The following is a 26,170-nucleotide window of genomic DNA, read 5'->3' on the forward strand; positions in this document are numbered from 1 at the left end:
AATTTCAAGCTTTTAGTTTGAATCAATCCCACTGTCCAGCCACAAATTTTTTTAAATTTTTTTGAAAGTCTTAATCCTTTCTCTGTCCTAAAAATATTAAATAGATATAAATTGATTGGTCTTAGGATGAACACGCCTCTCTCTAAATGTTTACAGCAGATATGTGCTTTTATTCACCTGTGTCTATAATGTTTATAGTGATTCTTCCTTTAAAAGAATATGCCCCTTGGGGTGCCTGGTTAACTCAGTCAGTCGAGTGTCTGACTTCAGCTCAGGTCATGATCCTGGGATCGAGACCTGTATCAGGGGGATTCCTGTTCAGTGGGGAGCCCCCCTATGCTCTCTCTCACTATCTCTGTCTCTCTCTCAAATAAATAAATAAAACCTTTAAAAAAAAAAAAAAGAATATGCCCCTTAGATCTAACAACTCATTTTCCTACTTCTTTTAGAGAAACGCACACTACCACAACTCAATAAAATGGGAATTTATTGATTACTCATACCCAAGGACTCTCAATGTAGCAAAATTCTATCACCATTTCTTCAACTAGGCCTGTTCATACCACCATGCTCTAGTGAATATATTTATTATTTTTAAATTCTTGAACCAGCACATCCAAGGACAGTGCTCATTTGCCCTCTGATGATTACCTCTACTAAATCACAATACCACAGGACACTGAAAGCCAGTAATATACAAATATAATGCTACTGCTATCATAATTATAATTCCAACTTTCTCCATGTTATTTTTACTGTACTTTTCCAAATGAATATCTTTCCTCTAAACACCAACTCTTAGCAAACCAAGAAGCTCTGGGCCAAAGGCAATTTTACAGCTGTGTTATAAATTACCATGGGGTGACTATGCTGGCAATCCATTAGGAAAGCAGCACCAGTGGACTACTCTAAAGGGCCATTATGTTTTACAAATGTCCAATACTCACAGATTAAAGTCTCCCTAAGTAAGTATGGACAGGATAGAGCATAACAGCTTCAAAAGACCCATAAAATCTTCTATTGTGTGCAAAGCAGTTATTTGCACTTTAGAGGGAAAAAAATACCTCTCCATCAAAATCAGCTTATGTGTTTTATTCTAAAAACTTAAGACAACTAAAATTAAAATATACTACCACATTTAATGCCAATTTGATAGCATGCCAGATATTTTAAGCATTTCCACAAAGATATACGAAAGCAAGAAAGTCCCACATGTGATGCAAATCACTGAGGCAGCACTAAAACTCTGGGTGATATGAACTGAACACATTTCCTGGTTTTTTTTCTTATTTTTATAGCTCTTCAAACCAATAATTTATTTCACTGAGATAGAGTTTGGTGAGAAGGATACAGTATACTATGAAAACTATACCAATTACAATAACATAGGAGTAATAGCCACTAAACCTACAATATTAAAAATGCCAAATGAATGGTATGCCTGGGTGACTCAGTTGGTTAAGCATCTGCCTTCGGCTCAGGTCATGATCCGAGGGTCCTGGGGTCGAGTCCCGCATTGGGCTCCTTGCTCAGTGGGGAGCCTGCTTCTCCCTCGGCCTGCCAGTTCCCCTGCTTGTGTACTCTCTCTCTGACAAATAAATAAATAAAATTTTTTAAAAAATAAAAAATATAATAAAAATGCCAAATGAACAAACTACTGGAAAAGATCCCAGGATTTGGTTTTCCATAATCTCTTCCCAGCCTAGGTCTTTTTCCACTAGTGAGGAGTGTGAGGCAGCCTAAACTTGAAACACGAAGTGTAACCTTTGAGAAGTTGTCAGTACATAACAAAATCCCACTTAACTGCAAAGACTGATGAAAACAATCTGAACCAGGACATTATCAGAAAACAAAAGGAAAATCAACAGAGAGTCTATACAAGTAAAAACAAAATTAATGGCATTTTATCATTCCAGGTATTTTGCCAAAAAGGGACAATCAGTCCTTAGGAAAATAACAACCACGCTTACTGTCTCAGAAGAGAAAAAAATATGCATGACTGCATCATCTAAAACTATAAAACTTAAAAGACCCAAACACTCTCAGATATGGAAATTCTGAATGAAAAAAAAAAAATCACAAGAATATACTAAAAGAAGTCAATAAGGCTCAAACTTTTTAAAAATGTATATAAATATATGCATAATTATGTGTTTTAGAAACATATCTGTATTTTAGTAATATAACCAACACCAGTTTGGAGGACAGAGTATGAGAAGGGAGACGACCTCAATCAAAAGGTATGGTAGACTGTATCCTTTCCCCAAATATGCTCTATCCCTCCCTGTCCCATTAACATCAAGTGTGGCCATGTGACTTGGGTACCTCCTACAGATAAGAGAGACAATACTTCCTCATCCATGTAACTTTAAGCTTGGTGGCAAATTTCTCAGCCAATGAAACGTGAACAGAAACGGCATACACCACTCCTCAACAGAAGCTTCAATGAGCCATTATGCATTCTGCCTTTACTCTTTGCTCTCTATCAGGAGCCCAGCAAGTCTTTGACAGGGCTGCCCCATCAGCAATGATTCCTGCCCGGAGGCAAGAGGCTATAAGCAGTGCTACTAGCAAATGACTCACAGGGGGCTAGCAGCATGAGCAAGGAAAAACTTCAATCGTTGTAAGATAGTAAGATCTTTCACGTCTTCTGTTCCTGCAGCACAACTGAGCCTAACCTAACTATAGATGAGGCCACTGCAAAACTTCATCAAACACTTATGACTTCTTAAAGTAGGCCAGTGGCAGTCAAAATGAAGAGAATGGGACTGACTAGAGGGATATCTGGAAGGTGGGGGCGTGGGGATTGTCCAATATTATATAAGAACTATAAACCAAAGAAAACAAAAAACTCAGGGTACCAAGATATTAAACAGGCCACCACATGGAAGCAGATTAGATGAATTATATATGAACTCCAAAGAATAGGATTAAGATTTTTTAAAACAATTATGGGAAACTGATTTCTGCTCAGCATAAGAGACTTTCAAACAATGAACGTTCTAACATCTAACTAAGTGAATGTTCTAACATCTCTCTGAAGATGAAAAGAACTCCTTTAAAAAGCTGTGCTCAAACAATCAGAAGTTTCCAAGGAAAGGATGGATGACCACGTAAAAAGGTTATTATAGAATGGGATTCCAGAATTATCTGGGTAAACAGGCTAACTGGCTTAATGTTGTGTCCAATTCTGAAAATGGTATTACTGATATTTCTATTCGCTAATATTAACAGCAGTTAGACATTTATTGAGCTCTTACAAGGAGAAAGGTGCTGAGCAAAACAATCCTTTACCATTTTATAGGTAAAGAACAAAGGCTCTGCAAGCTTAAGTCACTTGCCCAGCATATATATTAATTAAGCTGGCAGAGAAGAGATAAAAAATATCTTCCATCTCTGGAGGCAATGAAGAAAGGGACTTACTTGTAACAACGTGTGCCCCTGTAAAGATATGTAATATTACAGCCAGATATGTTAGCTTCTATCTGACACTTCGAAGGAAAATGCTCTTGAGTAAGCAACAGTGAGGTTTTTGATTTACTTAATGAACAGATGACACTGGCTAGCAGTGTATGCAAATACTGAAGAGCTATAGGAGGAATAAGTAAATGAAAGATACAATATTTAAAATCCTATTACCTTAGAATTTAAAATAAAATACACACATCAATATAGTATTACCTCGGCACCAATCAAGAGCAATAAAATGAAAATATCTTATTCTGTGAGAAGTTTACAATATTATCTTAATTTCCATAGTGAAATTATTTTTAATAACCACTGCGGTAACTCATCATTCTGTATACACTAGCAACTGCTGCCTTTTGGAAAAAAAGATCAATTTATATGACATTTATTTAGCTATATAGTGAGAGCCTCTCAAAGCAGTTAATGGAATTCCCTTTTAATTAAACAAATCCGTATGCTTAAAAAAAAGCAGAAATAATAAATCATCACTAGTATAAGCTTTGTTAATATGAGAACTAGGAAAAAAATACTTTGGGGAGCACAAACACCCTGCAGGTGATATATTCCTTTATGATCTGCTTCAATAACCTCAATTCTGGCTTTCATGCTAGAAACTCGAAACACCCTCAACAGGAAACCCAGTTGATCTTTCTGAATAGAAATGGAAAGGCATGACAGAAAATTGCCAGACCAGGAATAAGATAGTAAACTATATTTCAATAAATTTAGGTTGTAAACAAATTAAGTAAGTTTACAGCAAATGGTCTAAGCTAGGGACAAACAAAGGGCAAGCATGTGTTAGCCAAGCCAGTTTCTGGTGACATATAAATAGAGCTAAAAACAAACCATTTAAAATGATTCCTTGCCTCACAAGCAGTGTAATTTTCACACATACAACACAGCTACTTAAAGTTTGGTGAAAAGAGAACATTACTTTGAAAAACAAAGGAATTATTACAATTTTTCAAAAAAGTCTCAACTTGTCCATTCTAATTGTAGTAAGGGAGCTAAATAGCTTGATTATTATTTTCTAAAAGAAATAGTTTTATTTCAAAATAAAGTCTTATAAGAGGATTCAAATCAAAGTATGAAAAGTAATAAATTTATGGGGAAAGGAATTAAAAATTCTTGAACAGTAACAATAGGTCAAGTATTATACAGCATACATCATATACATCATCTAACAAAAACTCAAGGTGCACAGTATCCGATACTCAATTTAAAGGTGTTTACTCAGGCTTGGTAAGGTTAGGGTAACTGTCCAAGTAACAGACTGTAAAATCAAACCAAGGTCTAACCCCAAGTTCTTTAGAACCGTCCAAAGCTTTATTCTATGACACACTGCATATGTCACAATTAACTTTCCTATCAAATAACTCCTCAACCTGAACTTCAGGAGTTTTTTTAAAAGACTTTATTTATTTATTTATTTATTTATCTATCTATCTATCTGTCTGTCTGAAAGAAAGCGTGTATACGTAAGCGCGCGTGCGTACACTTGCACACATGAGCAGGGCGAAAAGCAGGCTCCCCCATGAGCAGGGAAGACAACATGGGGCTTGATCCCAGGACCCTGGGATCATGACCTGAGCCGAAGACAGACACTCAACCAACTGAGACACCCAAGGCGCCCCTGAACTTATGTTTTCATCACAGATTTGGAATTCATGAGCAAAGAATAAATGAATTATTTGCATTTTTCTTCTCTCCCTGTATTTCTGTTCTTCTAATTTTCTTCCAAAGAATACAGTTCAACCATAAATTATTTTTTCTGAAAAAAATTAAATTAAAAAAACACAGCTATTTTTTAAAATATGTGTTTTGTTCCATATACATTACAAATTTACATCAAAAGGACTGTATTTGGGGGGGGGCGTGGGTGGCTCAGTTGGTCTGAGCGTCTGCCTTCAGCTCAGGTCATGATCCCAGGGTCCTGGAATCGAGCCCCCATCAGACTCCCTGCATCGGGCTCCCTGCTCAGCAGAGAGCCTGCTTCTCCCTCTCCGTCTGCTGCTCTCCTGCTTGTGTGCTCTCTCTCTCTCAAATAAATAAATAAAATCTTAAAAAAAAAAAAGGCTTTAAACGTGCAGTACTTTATTTTACAGATAATAGGAGCTTTGTTATGGCATCGGATTATAGAAACAGTCAAGTTTCCACATTTTCCTAAAGGGACTTTGTGTGTACTTTTGTTTTATTTTGCAGTGGGAGAGAGAATTATCAAATATTCTCAACTCTCAAAAATCAATACTTCTAAAATACTTCTAAAATACTTCTAAAATATACTCAACTCTCAAAAATCAATACTTCTAAAATATACTACCTTAGTAACAGATGGATGGCTTCTAGGTCCACTCCAAAGCACAAAGGCAGAAACTGAAGTTCAGAATGAAAAGGATAAATGTGGTGGGAAAGGTCACTCTTTCTGAGTGACTTAAATGGTGACAACTTATCAACTGCAGCTTAGGTCCCCTAAGCATCAACGCTGTAGTGACATCACCATAACTAACAGCTTGGATAAGGAACTGAATGGTACCAGAATGTCCTTTCAACTTTGATCACCTCAAAGTACCAAATAAAGACTCAAAAAGAGAAGTGAAAAAAGTTTTTCCCATAGAAGTTCTTAATTAACACATTCTTGCTCATCTGTTTTTCCCCTTAAGACGCTATCCGATCCAGGAATATACTGTTATGCCGTAAGTAAAGAAGCACAAGAACAATGACAGGTCAAAAGGCCAGAGAAGCCGTCATGAAGGGGCTTCCCCTGGCCAAATCTGGAAGAATTTACACAACAAAATAAATGATGGTAGTAATGAAGTATAATCCATTGAATAAAACAGAAACCCATTTCCCCAAATTTATATAGCTAAAAAGATTACGGGAGATTAAAAACATACGTGCACGTGTACATGAGAAAATTAAAAGTCAACCAATGAAAGCAGAAAGAAAGGAGACATTTGAAAATTAACATTACAGCCATAACTCTACTAACTGATTTAGACAATAGAAGATAAAACGTGAGTCAAAACGTGGTAACAGGATAATTACACAATCTCATTGTATCTGGCCACAAATTACTTAATAATTACAAAGACAGAATTAACAAAGGTCACAACTAACATGTACTTACTAATTTACAGTGTAGAAATCTGACGAAACACCACTTCAAACAAGTGATCAACAATGTTAATATCATTGACACAGAAATCATAGGCCTCCTGCTTTGACATACTAAGAAAGACACAACATCACTTCTATGATATTACTACAACATGCATAACCTAAATCTAATCATGAGGAAACTATCTCAAATTGAGGGACATTATATAAAATATATGGCCTGAACTCATTCAAAATGTCAATGTCAAAAAAGAAAAAGAAAGGCTAAGGAACACTTCTAAATTTAAAGAGACATGAAAACTAAAATGTATGATCATGGATTGGATCTTGAGGGAAAGGGGTTTAAGATATCAAGGACATAACTGGGACACTGATAACATCTGAGCTGAACTACAGATTAGATAATGGCATTTTATCAATGCTAGATTTCCTAATTTTCATAATTGTACAGGGCTTACATGAGAAGATATCCTTGTCCTTTGGAAATGTACACCTAAACACTTAGGGGTTAAAGAAAGAACAATCTCAAGTGCGCAAATGACTCTCGAGTGGCTCAGGAAATGAATTTAAAATACACATGTTAAGAGTAAAAGGGCAAGCAATCACACAGAGTATGAAGCAAACCGGGTAAAAGAAAAACTGTTGGTGAATCTGAGTAAAAGGATATATGAAGTTCTTTTGTGTTATTCCTGAAACTTCTCTAAGGTTGAAATTATATCAATATAAAAGAAATGAGATTTATATAATTTTATCTTCATAAAATTGTATGTGAAAGCATTTTGAGAATTACAGGAAAACGTGGGACTGTCCAGCATTACACTTGAGTGTCTCAAAAGAACTGTGATGCTGTTCCTTCTCTTACCTTTCTAACAGATTGTGGATCGCTTTGAAGAGCAGTGTCCGACACTCATAGGAAAGGCCATTTTCCCAAAGTCCTTCTTCCACAACTGAAAAAAGCGAAACAAAACAAAAAATTGAACTAGTAAGAAAGGCGTCCAAATAAAAATTAACTTTCAAAACATTTCTCTAAAGCAAAGTTAAAGAATTCATTGAAATGAATGATCTCTTGCTGAAACTGAGAAAGGAAGTTAAATACTTGCCTAAAGTCATGAAAAAAAAACCTATGTACAGAAGGAAATAACATGTCTCAATTTTAAAGTCTTCAGAATATAAGCATGGTACAACCCCTCTCCAGCAAAAGTCTTTCCAACGCGATTATTCAAAATTTGAAATCATTTTAAATTCTCAAATTAATCTTTCCACCTAATGGCGCCACAAAGACAAATTCTGTTAAAATTCTATCTAAAGATAACAAAATGTCACAAACTAATGCTAAGGTTAGCATCTGTATTTTTAGAGGAAAAACTAAAACGAGAAAATATTCAAAAACGTCAGTTACTCAAATTTCCTTAAATGTTCTAAAGGCAGTATCTCAATAGGATTTTAAGGACATGATTTTAGGGGAAATGCCAGGAAATTAAATCTTAATACAAAACCAAATTTATTTCCTAAACTCATAATTTCATTAATATTTGACATTTTGGAAAAAAAGGTATTTGCCTTGGAAATATAACACTTGAGTCACAAGTAACTCTAACACCAAGAGAACCCAACAGTCTAACAATGCCCCATGCATTCCTAACATTCTTTTCATATATAAAAGGATATAAAACACCCTAGAGAAGACAGCTAATTTCCTTTTAAATTATATTAGTTCAGTTCAAGATAGCAAAAAATTGGAAGGATGGAAACGACATTTGCAGAAGAAAATTTTCTCTACCTTTTATTTGTTATCTTGACAAAAGCACTCACCAGAGAAAATTTTGACAGAGGATTAAAACACATGTTAAATCCACAATGCATTTGTAATGCTTTTACCGTACCAAAAGACATCTCAAAATGCATCTCCATATTCTCCAGTCACACAGAATTAGAAAAAGTGTATTTACAATCATGGGTTTTATCTATAGGACTTTTTTTAAATGATAAAACTAGATAATTTTATTTTTGGTATGTCAGATAGGTTTTTATTTTCCTGCCTATGTGGCTAACCATGATTTACCCAAATTTACCCAAAGCAACCTCCGTCAGAAACACTATTTATTACTAAAGAAATGGAAATAAAGTACAGCAAATAAACAAACATTCCTGATAGCAACAGATTGCCTCTGTTCAAGACAAACCAACCAAAAGTTTTCTACAATCCTCTGAATGAAGGTGTCATGAATCTGTGTTCTCACACATTTATCTTCTGGGGAGAGCTTTTCCTGGGTGAGAAAAAGAGCTAACATTTCAATAAAATGAACACCCCATATTAATTTGCTTTTCTTCCTAATGTGTTTCACTGGCTGTAAGACACCATCAATTTTAAGAAACACAGTTTTTTTATACATCACTGGAGGTGAAGGGGTGGAGGTAAGCTGCCAATAAAACTATAACATGGTTCTTATCACTTAGGATTTTTTGTACAATTATTTAAAGATTGACATGTTTTTCTTTTTTTTAAGATTTGTTTGAGAGAGAGAGAGAGAGAGCAAGCAGGGGGGAGGGACAGAGAGAGAGGGAAAGAGAAGCAGAGCATCAGACTTCCTGCTGAGCACGGGACCCAAAGCTGAGCTGGATCCCATGATCCTGAAATCATGACCTGAGCCAAAACCAGGAGTGGAGGCTTAACTGACTGAGCCACCCAGGCGCCCTACTGATATGTTTTCCAAATATCATTACTGTACATAGATAAGCGGACAATATAAGCCCCCCCAAACAAAAAAGGTTAAAATTCCTAAAATGTCATCAGCATTCAGTGTGTGACTCTTCTGAATCACATTTCACCTTGGTCACTAGTGTCAGTGTTTTTCTACATAACAGTCTCTTGTGTCATGAAGAGTGCTGGTAATGCAGCATTTGTGAAGAGTTCCACTCTTCTTTCCAAGTTGGTGACACCTATTCTGCACGTTGTTTTAAAAAAAAAAATTACTGGGATGCCTGGATGGCTCAGTCGGTTGGGTGTCTGACTTTGGCATTGATCATGATCATGATCCCAGGGTCCTGGGATCAAGTCCCACGTCAGGCTCCCTGCTTGGTGGGGAGCTTGCTTCCCCCTCTGCCTGCCACTCCCCCTGCTTGTGTGCACTCTCCCTCTCTGACAGATAAAAAAAATAAAATCTTCAAAAATGTATATATAAATTATTAATTAAAATCTTCAAGCATACTTTAAAGTAACAGGACCAATAAATTTCTAAACCAAATTATCAATGCTTTGTCATCTGCTTCAACCACCCTGCTTTTTCTTTCTTTTTGTTCTTGATATAAAGTACATAGCTTGGTATGCATCAAATCAGAACTTAAACAAGGTCAATGGCCTCCCTTGTCAAATCTCTTAAGTCTCCTTACTCTACAACAGCTCACCTTTTTTCCAACATGCCATTAACTTAATGACAAAACCAGTTAGGTATCTTATAGAATACTTCATATTCAAGTCTAATTGCTTCCTCGTGATATCATTTTTTAAGGCTAGTGCTACTCTGACCTTAACGGAAGATGTCAAAGTTCTCAGACAACACCCATAACTCTCTATTTCTTCCTCAAATGGTCCTGAAATACTTCATCTGAAATGTTTTTTTTTTTTTAAGATTTTATTTATTTGACAGAGAGAGACACCCAGCAAGAGTGGGAGAGGAAGAAGCAGGCTCCCAGTGGAGAAGCCTGATGCAGGGCTCGATCCCAGGACACCAGGATCACACCCTGAGCCCAAGACAGATGCTTAACGACTGAGCCACCCAGGCGCCCCATCTCAGACAACAACCATAACTCTCTATTTCTTCCTCAGATGGTCCTGAAATACTTTCTCTGAAATGTCTAGGTGTTACAGCTGTCCAATCACACAATGTGGAATACTAAACAAGTTTGAGCAATGTCAACTGCAATTTTTAGATACCATTATAATTTTATCATGATTTCAACAATTTTAAAATAGACTGTAGAACTGATTTTTTCCCTTCAAAAAAATTCTTAAAAGAACAATCACAAAAAACCTACAACTAACATCATATTTAATGTCAAAAGACTTAATATTTTCCCCCTAATATCAAGAACAAGGCAAGGATGTCTGCTTTTACAACTCCTATTCCAATTTTAGTGGAGGTGTCAGCCAATACAATAAGGCAAAAAAAAAGAATACCGGCATACTAACTGGAATAGAAGAAATACAACATCTCTATTCACAGATGACATGACTATTAGAAAATCCTACATAATCAAAAGAAAAAAGCTAGTAGATCTAAAAATGAGTTTAGCTAGAACAGAGAATAGTAAAACCAACATTAACAAAAAAACCATATTCCTATATATTATTATGAATAAGAAATTGCATTTTTTAAGATTATCATTTTTAATAGCACCAAAACCCATGAAGTCCTTGGATATAAAACTTACAAATTATGTGCAAGATCCAAATGCTAAAAACTGTGATAATGATAAATGAAATAAAAAAGACATAAATAAATATAGAGGTATATATTGACCACAGACAGAAAAAGTTATTGTCAAGATGTCAATTCTTCTAAAATGAATCTATAGAGTCAATTGAATTATAATCAAAAATCTCTGCAGGATTTTCTATAGAAAGAGAAAAACTGCATTTATATGACAAAGCAAAGGGAACTAGAATACCCAAAGTAATGTGGTAAAAGAAAAATATAGCTAGGAGACTTACACCACCTGATTTCCAGATTTACTACAGAACTAGAATTGACAAGATAGTGTGGTACTAGAGATAGAACAGATATATAGATCAACAGACCAGAATAAAGAGTCCACAAACAGACCCACAAACATATGGTCAATCGACTTCCAAAAACAGTACAAAGGTAATTCAGTGGAGAAAGAACAGTCTTTTCAACAAATGGTGCTGAAATAAATGAATATGAATAAATGAGCTTCAAATCATAGGCCATACCATATAGAAATATAAACCCCAAAATGCAAAACCTAAAACTATAAATATTTCAGAAACATAAGAAAATCTTTATATAAAGTTTAGGTTAGCAAAGATTTCTTAGATATGACACCAAGACCATGATCCATAATGAAATTATTCAATAGGGCTTCATCAAAATAAAGAACTCTGCTCTTCAAAAAAAAAAAAAACACAGAAAAGTTATGTTCAGCTACAAAAAAGTCAAGCCACAGATGAAGGATAAGCAGTTACAAATCACATATCTGACAAGAACTTGTGTTTACAATATGATACTCTTTTTAAAAATCTCAAAACTCAACACCAAGGGGGAAAAAAACATTTTAGATAATGGACAATAGATCTGAACAAACATTTCACCAAAGAAGATACATAAATGGCACATAAAAACATGAAGAGATGCTCAAAACATCACCAGCCATTAAGGAGATACAAATGAAAATCACAGTATCATCTATTAGAATGGCTTAAAAGAAAAACTGAACATATTAAGTGCTAGTGAGCATACAGAGTAATCGCAATGGTCATGTACTGCTGACAGGAATGCAAAAATAGTACAGCCGCTTTAGAAAAGGTGACTTTGTCAATTTTTTCTGAAGTTAAACATACACTTGCCATACAGCCCAGCAATATCCATTGTGTGTGTGTGTGTTCAAGTAGAATAAGAATTTGTGTCCACATGAAAAACTGCAGCAAATATTTATAGCTGGTTTGTTGTTGTTGTTTTTCCAAAAATACCAGGGAATAGAAACCAGTCAAAAGTCCCTCAACTGGGGAAAGAACAAACAGTAGACAATCCATACACTAGGATACTATTCAGAAATAAAAGGCACCTGGGTAGCTCCGTCAGTTAAGTGGCCGGCTTTTGATTTCAGCTCAGGTCATGATCTCAGGATCCTGGTATCAGCCCTGTGTAGGGCTCTGTGCTCGGCAGGGAGTCTACTTGAAGATTCTTTCCCTCCCTGTCCCTCTGTCCATACCCTAGCTCACACGCCCCTCAGTGCTTTCTCTCTCGCGCTCTAATAAATAAGTCTTGAAAGAAAGAAAGAGAGAGAGGGAGGGAGGGAGGGAGAAGGAGAAAGGAAAGAAAGAAAAGGAACTGATACACTCAAAACATGGATGAATGTCATGCTAGGTGAAAAAAAGCCATCAAACTCAAAAAGCCACATGCTTTATGATTCATTCATAGGGCATTCTCGCAAAGGCAAATTTAAGGTAATGTAAACTGTTCAGTGGATTCCCATTCCTATCCCTAGAATGGGAGTGGTTGATAACAAAGGGGCATAGGAAATTTGGGGGATCATGGAACTGTTCTACATCTTGATTGTGGTGGTGGTTATACATAACTGTGTACATTTGGCAAAACTTGTAGAACTATACACTAAAAACAGGGGCGCCTGGGTGGCTCAGTCGTAAAGCGTCTGCCTTCGGCTCAGGGCGTGATCCCAGCATTCTGGGATTGAGCCCCACATCAGGCTTCTCCTCTGAGAGCCTGCTTCTTCCTCTCCCACTCCCCCTACTTGTGTTCCCTCTCTCGCTGGCTCTCTCCTGTCAAATAAATAAATAAAATCTTAAAAAAAAAAAACTATACACTAAAAAGAGTAAAACCTAAAATCTTTTACTGCTCTACATAAACTCATTTTACTACTAGACATGGCTTCTTCTGAACCTATGCCATTATGAATGCACTTACATTGATTTTTTTTTTATATTTTTAGTGTTGAAAATGAGAACAGGATATGAATCAGAAGGACTCCCACTCTAAACTTACGTACACTGAACATGATTGTTTTTATCCAAACGATATGGTTTATTTGGTTAACCTTCATTCACAAATTATTAAAAGCAAAAAAAACAAAATGCAAAAAACAGTTTCACCCACAAGAGACTACAGACTAGAGTGGTCCACCCTTATAATACAACATATTACAAACTGTATTAAGTACTTCGTATTTAAGACTGCAAATAATACAAAGAAAACAAATATTTCTCTAAAACATTTCTCAAAAATTTTTCAGATACTGAAAGTCTGAAAAATACCCTTATTAATATTACTTTTTATACAATAATTCTCATAAATTTACTTTATATTATATAAATTTATATAAAGTTTAGGCACCAATTTAATAGAAGGCTGAGAAGAAAGTAGTAACACAAAGCAAAACAAATCAGACTATAGTAAAGTCTCGTTTAAGTATACTAAAGCTTAAGAAACAACAGAAAATTATAAATTATCCTATAAACTAACCAGTAAAATTTAGAATATAAGTCAGCAGAGGTCATTTACAAGGGCACAGTATTTGGACTTCATATGAACATCTAAATTTCATCTTCTATATTAAAGATCTAAGAGTAGTCAATAATTTATTGGAAGTCGACCACTGTAATCAAGGATAACCCCTCTAGTAAATAATATCAATTAGGCCATCCATTTAAGGATAAAGCATTGTTTTGCTACGCTTTTAATCTACAAAAATTTTATATAACAAGCATACTTGCAGAAAGGAACAAAAGTCAGACCAAACTTTCTTATCTACTCCATGGGCAAAACTTCCAGAAATATAAGAGCAACGGACGTTTCGATGAATCTCTAAAACGTCAACACAAGTTAAATTCTAGAATAGCCTTTTTGGAATCTAATAGATATTTGGCCAACACACACTGGGGCCCACAGTTCTTGGCTATGTTAAGCCTCAAGCACCAGGCTAGAAATTAGGAATGCTCTCAAAAAGCTAATATAGATTTTGAAAACCACTATAAGACAACAACAACTTTAAATCCTTTGCAGTACAGCTATCAAACATTGAAGAAAAAAGAAAGGTCCTTTATTTTAAAATAACAGTAAGATAAAATAAGTTATAGTCAAGGCTGATGTTCTACCTAGGAAACAACCTTTCTAAATTTCTGAAGCTTTATTCTATGTGCCAAGCTTTGAATCGAGCACTACCTATAAATGGGGGGTGGGGAGAATGTTTTCACCACAATGCTACGATACAGAGTAAAGGACATGTGGCATTCACTTCAGCCACTCAGTATCTGACTTCTTATCACTGGGAATTGCCTACTTCATACGTTCTGCTGGGTGTCAAATACAGTCACCCCTAACGAGAGCTGAAAATAGATGCTCTCTTCCATCCTCTTCTGCAATATGGACAAGGACGTATATGCTTAAGTCCACTGGATGCTCCTGCACCACACCTTTGACTCTGGATGTAGTGACACAGAAGACAGCAGACATAGGTGTTCCTGTCACCACTAGAAAGAGAGGCTGTAAGATCAAGTTTCTGATGCTGAAGTAGCAGAGGTGCTGCAGCATCTAGTGTCGGGGTGACGGCACTAGTGTTCCCACCAAACCAAGTGTGCAGCACTGATCCACAGACAAACAGTTCTGTGGACACTCAACATTCTTTTAATCAACTCCTCTTCTTAGTTTGCAACGAAGAATTCTGACCAATACAGTTTATTCTAATCTCCGTTTATAAATAAGAAAACTAAGGCTTAAAGATCTTAAACTTGCCCAAGGTCACACAACTAATAAATCCAAGAATCTAGAGTCATATATAGCTATATTCAGAAGCTAACAGGATCAAATGTATTTTATATCTACTTTTTATGAACAGTAAATATACAAATTATCACATTAATTAAACTCAAGGGGAAGCAATTTATTTTCATAGCTGTAGTGACTAGAATATATCAGATATCTATAAACATGTGCTGAGTTGACCTAATATTAGATGTGCACATACCTTTCAAATTTCATTGGATTCAGCCTCAATCTAAAATCTCCTTATATCCAGTTAAGAGGATTAGTGGCAAAGATGAGATTTAAGTCCAGGTTTTCTGACTCTTACACCCATGCTCCTTACGCTATACCACACCTCCCCACAGGGATAGTGTTACGTTAACCCATCCCATCCGCCTCTTTTATTCTTAATGCTAGCTACAAAGGCAACCTTCAACACTTAAGTCAAATTTCCCCTTGGATCCACAATTTGCACCTTAAATTAACGTTTTCTAAATAGCTGCAGGTAATTTTTTCAAAGGTTAAACAAAATTGAAATTGCTTCTGTAATCTACTTAAACAACTCCATGATAAAATCAGAGAAAAATCATACCTTTTAAACTATTTTTTTCTGAGATACCTTCCTCCCAAAGTGAAATTTAAACTAACATTCCATTTGCTTGATATTTGGATTCTTCAGAAAGTAAGGGGAGTGTGGGGGAGAGACATGGACCAGGTTACTAGTTAATCTAAATTAAGTTTCTATAAATGAAGGGAGATACATTCACTACTTAATTCTCTATCTCCCTTCCAAGGTGAACTGAGAAGAAAAAGCATCACCAGGAAATTTACAAGAAAGCCTGCAGGTGTTGGACCCCATCTTCATGAAACCTACAATCTCCCCAAGGTATACTGTCTCCATCTTAAAAAGGAAAAGAAAAGAAAAGAAAAGAAAAGAAAAGAAAAGAAAAGAAAAGAAAAGAAAAGAAAAGAAAAGAAAAGAAAAGGAAAGGAAAGAAAAGAAAAGGAGAGGAAAGGAGAGGAGAGGAGAGGAGAGGAGAGGAGAGGAGAGGAGAGGAGAGGAAAGGAAAGGAAAGGAAAGGAAAGAAGGAAGGAAGGAAGGAAGGAAGGAAGGATGGAAGGAAGGAACGAAGAGGGGCGCCTGGGTGGCATAGCAGTTAGGTGTCTGCCTTCAGCTCAGGGCGTGATCCCAGCGTTGTGGGATCGAGCCCCACATCAGGCTCCTCTGCTGTGAGCCTGCTTCTTCCTCTCCCACTCCCCCTGCTTGTGTTCCCTCTCTCGCTGGCTGTCTCTATCTCTGTCAAATAAATAAATAAAATCTTAAAAAGAAAAGAAAAGAGAAAAGAGAAAAGAGAAAAGAGGAAAGAGAAAAGAGAAAGAAAAGAAAAGAAAAAGAAAAGAAAAGAAAAGAAAAGAAAAGAAAAGAAAAGAAAAGAAAAAGGAGCCTTTCTAATTCTATTTTTCCAGTTTACATTTAACCACTTATTAATTCTTTAAGAATATAAAGTAGCAATAAGATTATTTTGTAGATGACTATAAATCTACTTAGATGTAATGGAAGAATTTTTCTAAAAGTTTGTTAGTCTCTGAAAAGAAAGCACCAAAAGACCTAAAATGTGTATACAATAAATGAGTGGCAAGATTCAACCAAAACAAAGAATTCCTGAATTAAAACATTCTCCTGTTGTTATATGATCTATTACAGCCAAGCTAAAACAGAAAAATAAAACTAAGTAGTACCACAGCTGCCTATTTACAAAGAAAAACTATTTTGGCACTAAGTTATCTCACTTAAGTTGTAAAAGCTATAAAAAGAATTTGTTTACATTGCTGTTATTCAACACTTTTTAATATTACTAATCCTCATAATCAAATATTTAAACTGCAAAAGTACTATATAAATGTTTTTCATTGAGCAGGAGACAGTGTTTTAGAAAGGAAATTTTAAATAGTAATTATTACTTAGTGCCCAAATAATTTTTCAAATCTTCACAAATTGTAATATAACTTCTTTCAACTTTGAGAAACGTGGCTCCTTGCAGAATTAATAAGCTTCTCTGAAGAAAAACCATATAAAAGGTACAGAAAAAAGTCAATATGGCAAAATATCAAAGCAGCATATACTTCAATGATTTTGTGTTTCCCAGCAGAGATCTTGGAAAGATAGCCCTTCCAATTCAACAAATGAAACTGACATACTTTACTTGAAGGGGTAAAAGTGGGAGGAGGGAGAATGGAATCAGGTAGGGAGGAGCATAAAAATTGTGAAACCTTGAAGAAATTCAAGCTCATGCTTTTAGAATTTAGGTCACCCTGCCTTACACAGTTTAAAAGTAGAATTACTTTCAAAGAATACATATTTCCTCTGAGCTATGATACATATTTCCTTTTAATGTATCATATTGCAGCAACAGCTGAAATGAACGTCTAGACATCAAAAACACTTCTTATTCCCACCTACTGCTTTTTTACCTCAGGCATCAAAACTAATGAAACCTATTATCCAGAACATTGAGTTCAGTAACCACATCGGCCATTGCAAATATGGGGGGGGGGGGCACTTTCAGGGATGGCACTCCTTATTCAGCCATTAAAATTACTGAAAATCAAATTTTGCTCCAAACTCCAGAAATACAAATAGACTAAAGCAAGGGACACAAAACAAGGAGATTACTTCCCAGGCAGATTTCAGTGACAAACTGCTAAGGATAGCACAGCTCTGAATGCAGGATTTATAATTTGCCCACTGTCTTTGTTTTCTACCTTTATCTGCAATTTATAAAGCATACTAGTTTTTTTAACCGCTTTATTTTTTTTAACTGCTTTAAATTGTTAAATCACCTAAGAATTGCATTAAGCAGATAGCATAATGAAACATTTATCAATTTAATTTTATGGGTTGCATCAAATGAAATGCTTTAAAGATAAATACAGAGAGAATTTTGAAGTATCTACTTTCTTAAAATTGACAATAAAAAATTGAGTAACAAAGGAGCAAAATGCTACATTAATTCTGAAAATAGCATTATACCCATAAAAAATCCAATTACATACAACACGATTGATCACAGTTATGTTGCCATCGATTGCCTTGTAAAATCTATATTTAAAGTCATTAATAACTAAATGGACTTATTACTTATATTAAATTTAACCTACTCAGAGCTCCGATTTCCTTGAATTACTTGTGGGTGTAGAATATTTGGTATGACTTAACAAATCTATACTGACAATGGATTTTAACTTTCCCAATGTCAATTAATCAATTAAATAAGAATTAGAATAGAAGATATAGATCAAAATACTCCATTTGTTTTGACCTACTTACAACTTTAAAGAATCACAAATATTGTTAATATTCATTGGACAGAAGCACAGTTGTGATTCAAATTTTTTTCTAATTTTTTTTAAATTTGAGTATAGTTGACACACAATGTTACATTAGTTTCAAGTGTACAACATAGTAATTCAATTTCTCTATGTTATGCTATGTTCACCATAAGTGTAGCTACCATCTGTGATTCAAATTTTTAATAGTATAATGTTTTACTAAGGAACCTCTAACAGCATGAGTTCTCTGCGAGTTGCAGGATAACCAGAATTTTAATGATGGTTTCTACACAGCATTGTAGCAGTTGAGACATGACCCAAGTTAGCATTTCAATGGATCACAGGACTCCATGTAAAGCTACTAAACTTTAAATTGAAGGAGACCATAAAACTAAATTTCTAGATAAATTGAACAAGCCCTTCAAAAGACAATTGCCACAGAAAACAGTCAGGCAACAATGTTTCTTTACTAGCTACACAGTGGGGGAAAAAAATCTTGCACAAAGGCTGTTACTGACTTCTAAGAACCACACTTGCCCCCATTTGCTACTCCTTTCAGAGATTTTTAAAACTCTTACTTTTTACTTTTTAAAGGTATCAATATGCTCTTAATTTTGTTATATAATAAACATAAACAAAGGCCTGAAGGACAGCCATCGAAATTAAGTTATCTTTGGTTGCTAGATTGTTTTCTTCTGTACCACTTTGTGCTTGCAACAGATTTTTTTTTAAAAGGGCTATTATTTATTGAACAGCTACACGCTTTAAAAAAAAAAAAGCTACATGCTCAGAAATTACAAGAAAGATCAACATTCTTAGAATAGGAACCACCACAAGATAGAATTAAATTTTGAGAAAGAAATCCAGATATGCAGTTCAGTTAGAACATTTAGTTTAAATCATTAATACCACCAAACATTTTATAAACATACACACACCACCACCACCACCACCACCACCACCACCACCACCACCACTACTACTACTAAAATTCTGACAGGGCAAGTCCCCAAATTGCCTTTTACACTAAAGCTCAAACAGTTGTCTGTCACTGCTATTACAGTGAGTAATCCTTGCAGCTGTAACTGTTTGAAATGCAGCTGTCTGGTTGGCTTTCTCTCCCAACCCCCACTCACCAAGCATTTCTGTTCTTGCTACAATAATCTTAAAGAGCATTTTACAGGAGGCTTAGCCCTGGCTGAGGGCACTCTTCGGCGTGACCGAGAGAACATGGAAACACGATTCATTAGACACGCCTGGAGTGATAACAATGGTGCTGCTTCTTGCTGCCTTTCATTTCGTACATCAGGCTGAGACTAATGCATTCTCGTTACACAACAAGCACATTTACAGACAGGAAAAAACTGTAATCACCTTTGATTAAGAGACAGCATATTTTTCCTATATGAGCCGCCAGCCATACTGACATAGTAATTATTTTTTAACTGACAGGTTAAAATAGCAAATGTAGCAAAAATAACATCTGCCCAAAAAGAGAGAGAGAAAGAAGGGGGGTGGAGGGGAGATGACTACTATGAATACTTAGTACACAAAGGTTTCTCTAGACCAGGCTCTGTGCCATATCCTTGAGACCTGATGGGTACTTCAGCCTGCATTTAAGCTAGACAGTCTATGGCAAACAGAACAGACCCTTACCAAGCAATCTCATTCTACATATCCAATTCTTTGGAGGCAAAGAAACACAGAATTTTTTTTTGTCATCTTAATTGTAATTATTATTGACCTACCTTCCTTCCATTCCTTTCACCACAGAACTACAGAATTCAACAGCAATACTAACCCTCTTCTCTTTTTCCGTTATCTTACCTTTACTACAAAATAATTTGTTCTCTTGACTTTTTCCGTTATGTAGTTTTACTACAAAGTAATTTTTTTCCCTTTACATAAAGCTAGGCCAAAACAAAAAGCCTGCTTTCTATTTTAAGTAAAACAGTTAAAAAAAAAACCAGAAATGTATTCTTTATTAAAAACTGGAATGCAGAATAACTGTTTTATATCTTTTTATCATTTCCCCAGCTCATCAATCACTGTATCTGGCAAAAGGTTTGCATTATAGATATAAAAGCCCTAATTTAAACAGAAAAAAAGTCATAAGTTGCATTATATTGGAATATATAAAGTTAATTTTCTTATAGGATTTTGAAAAGTGAACCAATTTTCCACATTCCCACGCAACTGCACTCTTTTGTGGGTTCATGCATATAGGTTGCTGGGTTATTGTTTATGGGGAATTAGGTGGTTAACAGAAGAAATATACATTAACCAGGAATTGAAAGATTACAGTTAAACCAAATTACTGGAAAGCATTTTCTCAAGGTTAGTGGATTCTGTATAATTATTTTTTTATGGTTAGTCTCTTTCTTAAGCTTTCTATAACACTATTTTACAATTAAGAATGTGCTACAAAACTAGCAAAACAATTTATATGTGTGAAAATCTGTAACTAAAGAAATAAAAACAAGCAAAGAGAAAAAGTTAAGTGTGGTTCACAAAACTTTGAGAACTAAAATGGCTTTAAAAAAAACAAGTTACGTAGCACGAATGAATTTTTATAGAACGGCAAAATGCTTGAGCAATTTTTAGCTGCTGGATTTTAGTTTTCTGACTTGTGATACCACACTAGGAAATCTGCAGCCTTAGACACTAGGAAATCTGCAGCCTATCTTTAATGTGTGTATAAGTGGGTCACTGAGCTCTGACGTTCATTTAAACACTGTATGTTTGGAAGAGAAATCTGACATGCACCACATTATGTTAGAATCATACAAGTTTAAAACTTTTATCATCTGGAATAAAATAAGTAATTACAGAGGATAACATCTACACTATTTATACTCTGTGTCTCAAGTCTCCTTTGTCATGACTCCCCAAAACTAATCAAATCACTTCTATGACTGTTCCTGCCTGTCTTCTGTTTGGTAGATATCAAATTAATCATCAATATCAAACATGTCACTACAAAAAAATTTTATTAAAAAATTCAACTTAATTGAATTCTTAGTAATGAGAACATTTTGCATTAACAAACAACTTGGTTTACATATGAATTTCCGTTATATTAACCTGGTTCTTAGAAGAATCTTAAAAGCCAGAATGCATAATTCTCCCCTCAAGTCTTCAAAATTAATTTATGCTTTTTTAATTCAAAAACAACCTATTGGAAAGCAATAAAAGCTTCTCAAAACTTTAAATTGAAACATATCCAGGAAAAAGCTGTCTTTATCCAAAACTTTTAACAAGCTAAGCAGTTTCCAACTCATAAGCAAAAAATTTATAAATGACCTAAATATTCCAACATGGCCAACATTTTCACTTCGTGTAGATGGTTCAACACTACAAGATTCCCTTGCAGTAATATGATTCAATTATGAAATCTGAATGCACTTTGGGAAATGAAGATCAGTTATTTACACAATGACGTGAATGAGTTCAATCCTAGTTTCCTTCCTAAAATTGGCCAGAATGGCATTTTGATTGGAGGGTGAGGTGACCCGGTAATTCTGGATAAGGAACAATCTGGGGCGGGAAAGGGCTGAGTAGACCATGCCCAGCAGTGGTTTTCTCCCTGGGGTCCTAGGAATACTATTCCCTGGGGAAGAGCCCCAGCAAGTCTCTGGCCCTTTCCAAAATCTCTACATGTCAGTAAGTATTGCTGCAGTTTTTATCCATTGTAAATAATGAAATTCTACAGAGGCTTCATTTGAAAACATAAACAAAAATGATGAATTTGCAAAGAAGACAGAACTTGCCAACCATTCAGAAAAAGGAAGAGTAAAGAGAACCAGAAGCCCAGAAAGCCTGGGTCACTCTGCTAACAATTCCCTGGCTCTGCTGCTTCTTTCATAGTTGATCTCTACTTTCTCTGTTCTTTCCAGCTCTCAAACTGCAGAATTCTAATGAAGTGCACTAGAATGTGGGAAAACCTTCCAAGATAGACTGTGAAAATTTCAAATATTCATAGAATCAATTCCTAGCCAATCTACTCTTTCTCATCTAAAAACTCAGAACCCAAATCAACAGTAGAGTTAAGCATACAGGTAAAATCAGCTTTTTACAGGCTAGCCTTAGACTTTACCCACCAGTTAAGAATTGGTTTGTCATGGGGGGGGGGTGGAGGGAAACGTATTTGCCACATAATTAACTTACAAATTACCTTTTGGAACACATGATATTAATAATTACTTTGTTAACTGTTATCTGCCCATGTTGACTCTCCTTTCCACAATTTAAAAAACAGCTATTAAAAAGCATAACAATTAAAAGCTACTTTAATTAGCATTTGCCACTTAAGGGACAAGGGGAGAGATGTGATAGTAAAGGAGTAACTCAGAAAGCCTCTGTGGTGCCTGTAATATTTCTTGGGAAATATACATTAGATATTTGTTGTAAAATAATTATTTATTACATATGCAATTCTCTATTACAGCTCACAATTTTAAAGCCCGTTTTCAACTGTGCTTCAAAAACAAAAACTACATATGGATTAATAAGAGGTTAAAAGTTCAACTGTACATACCATGATCACAACTTTTTTTTTCCATGACCACAACTTTTAAGATGCATGTTCAAATATCTTAATGGCATAAACAAAAATTATAATTGCTACAAATTTTTATCCAAGCTTTTTATACCACATTTTAAATATAAGTACCTCTATATAGCCTTAAAATGACAATGAATACCCTAGCTAAAATTTGCATATTTTCAAAAACAATATTACCTCTAACAATGACTTACAACTCAAATGTTTATCAGATAATAAAGAAAACAGCCTTAAGACACAACGCAGTAAACATGAAACAGATGTTGTTTGGACAGAAGGTATACATATTAACACCCTGTACAGATATCATAGCTGAATTTCTTTTACACTCCAGCTTCTTCAAGAAGCAAAAGCTTGTTAACAGTTCTCACAGCTTTCACTCCCGGCACCTTGAGACCACTCTCAGTGAGAAAGCCAAAGGGATCTTTTCAAAACTTAAATCAAGCCATAGCATTCCTCTGCTGAAAATTCTACTCCAATGGCTTCACATGGCATTAATAACCTATTTAAGGTCCTTACCATGGCCTGCTGCAAGGTCCCACCTGATCACATCTCCAGTGATCTCTTCTCTTCCCTACTGGCTTTCCAGGTTCAACAGTACTGGCTCTCTGTTTCTTCAACCAAGTGAGCTCAAGGTCTTCGCCCTTACATTCCCCTGTGTCTGTGTAGCTAGAGTATTCCTGGGTCTCAACTCTTAAGGTCATCTCCCAGCAGCTTTTCCTAACTACTCCTGTATCCCAAGTACCCCTTTCCCAGCTGTTCACTTTCTCATCAGCTGCTTTGTACCACATGACCATGAGAAGCTCTTCACTCACACACAAGAATGCCACCTCCATGCACACAAGGGCTATGTCAATACTTGTGCTCTTACTATAATGCACAGAACCTCCCACAAAGAAAAACATTGTGACCTCAAGAAAGTGGAGCAAAAGACAACCTACTACCCAAAGACAACTTAATGTTACTCAACTGTTTGGACACGAATATTATACATGACAAGGCAGCATGGTATGAGGCATGACTCTAAGAATTCTGACACTATATAAAATAGCAAAACAGACCCTTTCTATAAAAGACTTAGCTTTTTTCCCACTTATGATTTAAGGAACATCGTACGCATTCTCAGAGTTGTAGTTTTATTGTTTCCATGGAAACCAAACAGGGTCATAATTAAAGCACAAAAATATTTCTATAGAAACATGTATAAATGAAAGATGTGATGGGGGCGCCTGGGTGGCACAGCAGTTAAGCGTCTGCCTTCGGCTCAGGGCGTGATCCCGGCGTTATGGGATCGAGCCACATCAGGCTCCTCCGCTATGAGCCTGCTTCTTCCTCTCCCACTTCCCCTGCTTGTGTTTCCCTCTCTCGCTGGCTGTCTCCATCTCTGTCGAATAAATAAATAAAATCTTTAAAAAAAAAAAAAAAGAAAGAAAGATGTGATGAAAATAAGATCTTATTTGAACCTATGATAATTAGCAAGATTACAATGAATAATGAGAAGGATTCTTGAGGGTAAAATCAAGAAAATTATATTAAATTAAAACACTTAACAATAATGACAGTAAACTATCACAATTTAAAGCAGTTACTAGTGAGTCTCCTACCAGTTTGGTGTGTTAAAATCAGACAGTTCTAAATTATAAAATTTCTATCCTAATAAGCAGAAATTAGAATATCCTAACATTCAGAAATAGAGCTCTTTGTCTTTTCTAGGCATAACTGATTCTAGTTATCAACTTTACAGGTTATTACTATTATTACATGTGGGGCCTCTTTCACTAAGAATTTATAATGTCCTCTAATTCTAATGACTATCTGTCATGTTCATCAAACATGGAATAGCAAAATAAAGTTACATAATAACGGAGTGACATTAAATTGTTAAATTTGTATTATATATTGATATAATTGTATGTATAATAAATGTTACTTGTTCCATTCTATAAAGTCCCTATGTAATTATCTGAAGCCACATCTATGAAGGCCCAGGAGAACCTTTTATTTTTTTCTCTTGGGGTCACGGGAAGAACAATGCAGAAAAAATTTTGCAGAAAACTAATGTAGAATCATTTCTGTGTATGTTTTAGCAATTTTGTATGATTTTTGTTCCTGGATTCTCAACTATCTCTGGCTTATTCACAGACATCAAATTTTTGTGATCCTTTCTCAAAATTTTCTAAAAGTGAATTTATGTTTTTAAATCAAGTATAACTTAAACATATGAAAATCAATGATAAATTCTCACTTTGAGAGACAGTATTTAAAAGATGTATTTTATCTATTTCAGGATAACCCAAATGTTGTACTCTAAGCTAGATTACTAAAAACCCCATTTTCAGCAGAGATGCTTAAAAATGAAGGTGAAAAGAGAAAAACTGAAACACAATGGTTCTTTTAAACTGACTAGACAACTATTCACTATTCATATTCATTTTGTATCCTTCAGTCTGGAAAAAGCAAGGTCCCTTCTAATTTTCAATTAGGCATATGCTGTCTTGTTTAATTTTTTCTCTAACCATTTTGCCCTTTTGAAGGTGAACTTAAATTAAGTCAAAGGCATATAATACACAGACAGTAATCTGGAAGTGGATTTTTGCCGCCCCAAACCAGACATTATGCCTTGCCAAGGGAGAGAGTCCGTATAAATAAGACTATTCACAAGATAGGAAGCATCAGCACATGCCCATTTACCTCCAGGGTAGTCACCAAAACTTTAAAGCACCATTAAGCACAGCATCAATGCTTTTGTCTAAGAGATCTCAGATACCAGAAAGGATCTTGGTATCATGAATATCTATGATTTTCCAGGAAACAAACAGGTTTCTTAGACTCACAAGAAACTGCCTACGCATTTCTTATTAACTATGAAAATCACAACCTCCTCCTTTGAAGGTGATCATACTTTCAGATATTTAAGAAAAAAAAAATTCTTGGCCACATTGGAATAACATAAAAAAATGTTTTATACTTACTTTACTTTAGTTCAGGTTAAGAACAACTATTTTTAAAATAAAACTCTCCAGATTGTGCAGTTTCAATTTTCCACTGCTCATTTTCTATGACAATCTGACCAAGAATTTCCCTGGGGGAAAGGAGAGATGATATTCTGAAACCTCGTTCTCAGAGAAATAAATCTTTGATAACATGTCCAGTTTTTCTGGAAATATTAATGAAAAGGGAATGATATCTAAAC

The 26,170-nt window shown here is 35.3% G+C and overlaps 1 protein-coding gene across 1 annotated transcript in view; it reads right to left on the bottom strand.

The window, feature by feature from the left end:
* MED13L (mediator complex subunit 13L) overlaps positions 1-26,170 on the bottom strand; it is a 288,476-nt gene that overhangs the window by 133,611 nt on the left and 128,695 nt on the right. The window contains 1 exon segment of the mRNA XM_034638836.1: positions 7,448-7,532. Coding sequence (XP_034494727.1) covers positions 7,448-7,532 — 85 coding nt within the window.

Source organism: Ailuropoda melanoleuca, chromosome 12, assembly GCF_002007445.2.
Source record: "Ailuropoda melanoleuca isolate Jingjing chromosome 12, ASM200744v2, whole genome shotgun sequence".
Lineage (NCBI taxonomy): Eukaryota > Metazoa > Chordata > Mammalia > Carnivora > Ursidae > Ailuropoda > Ailuropoda melanoleuca.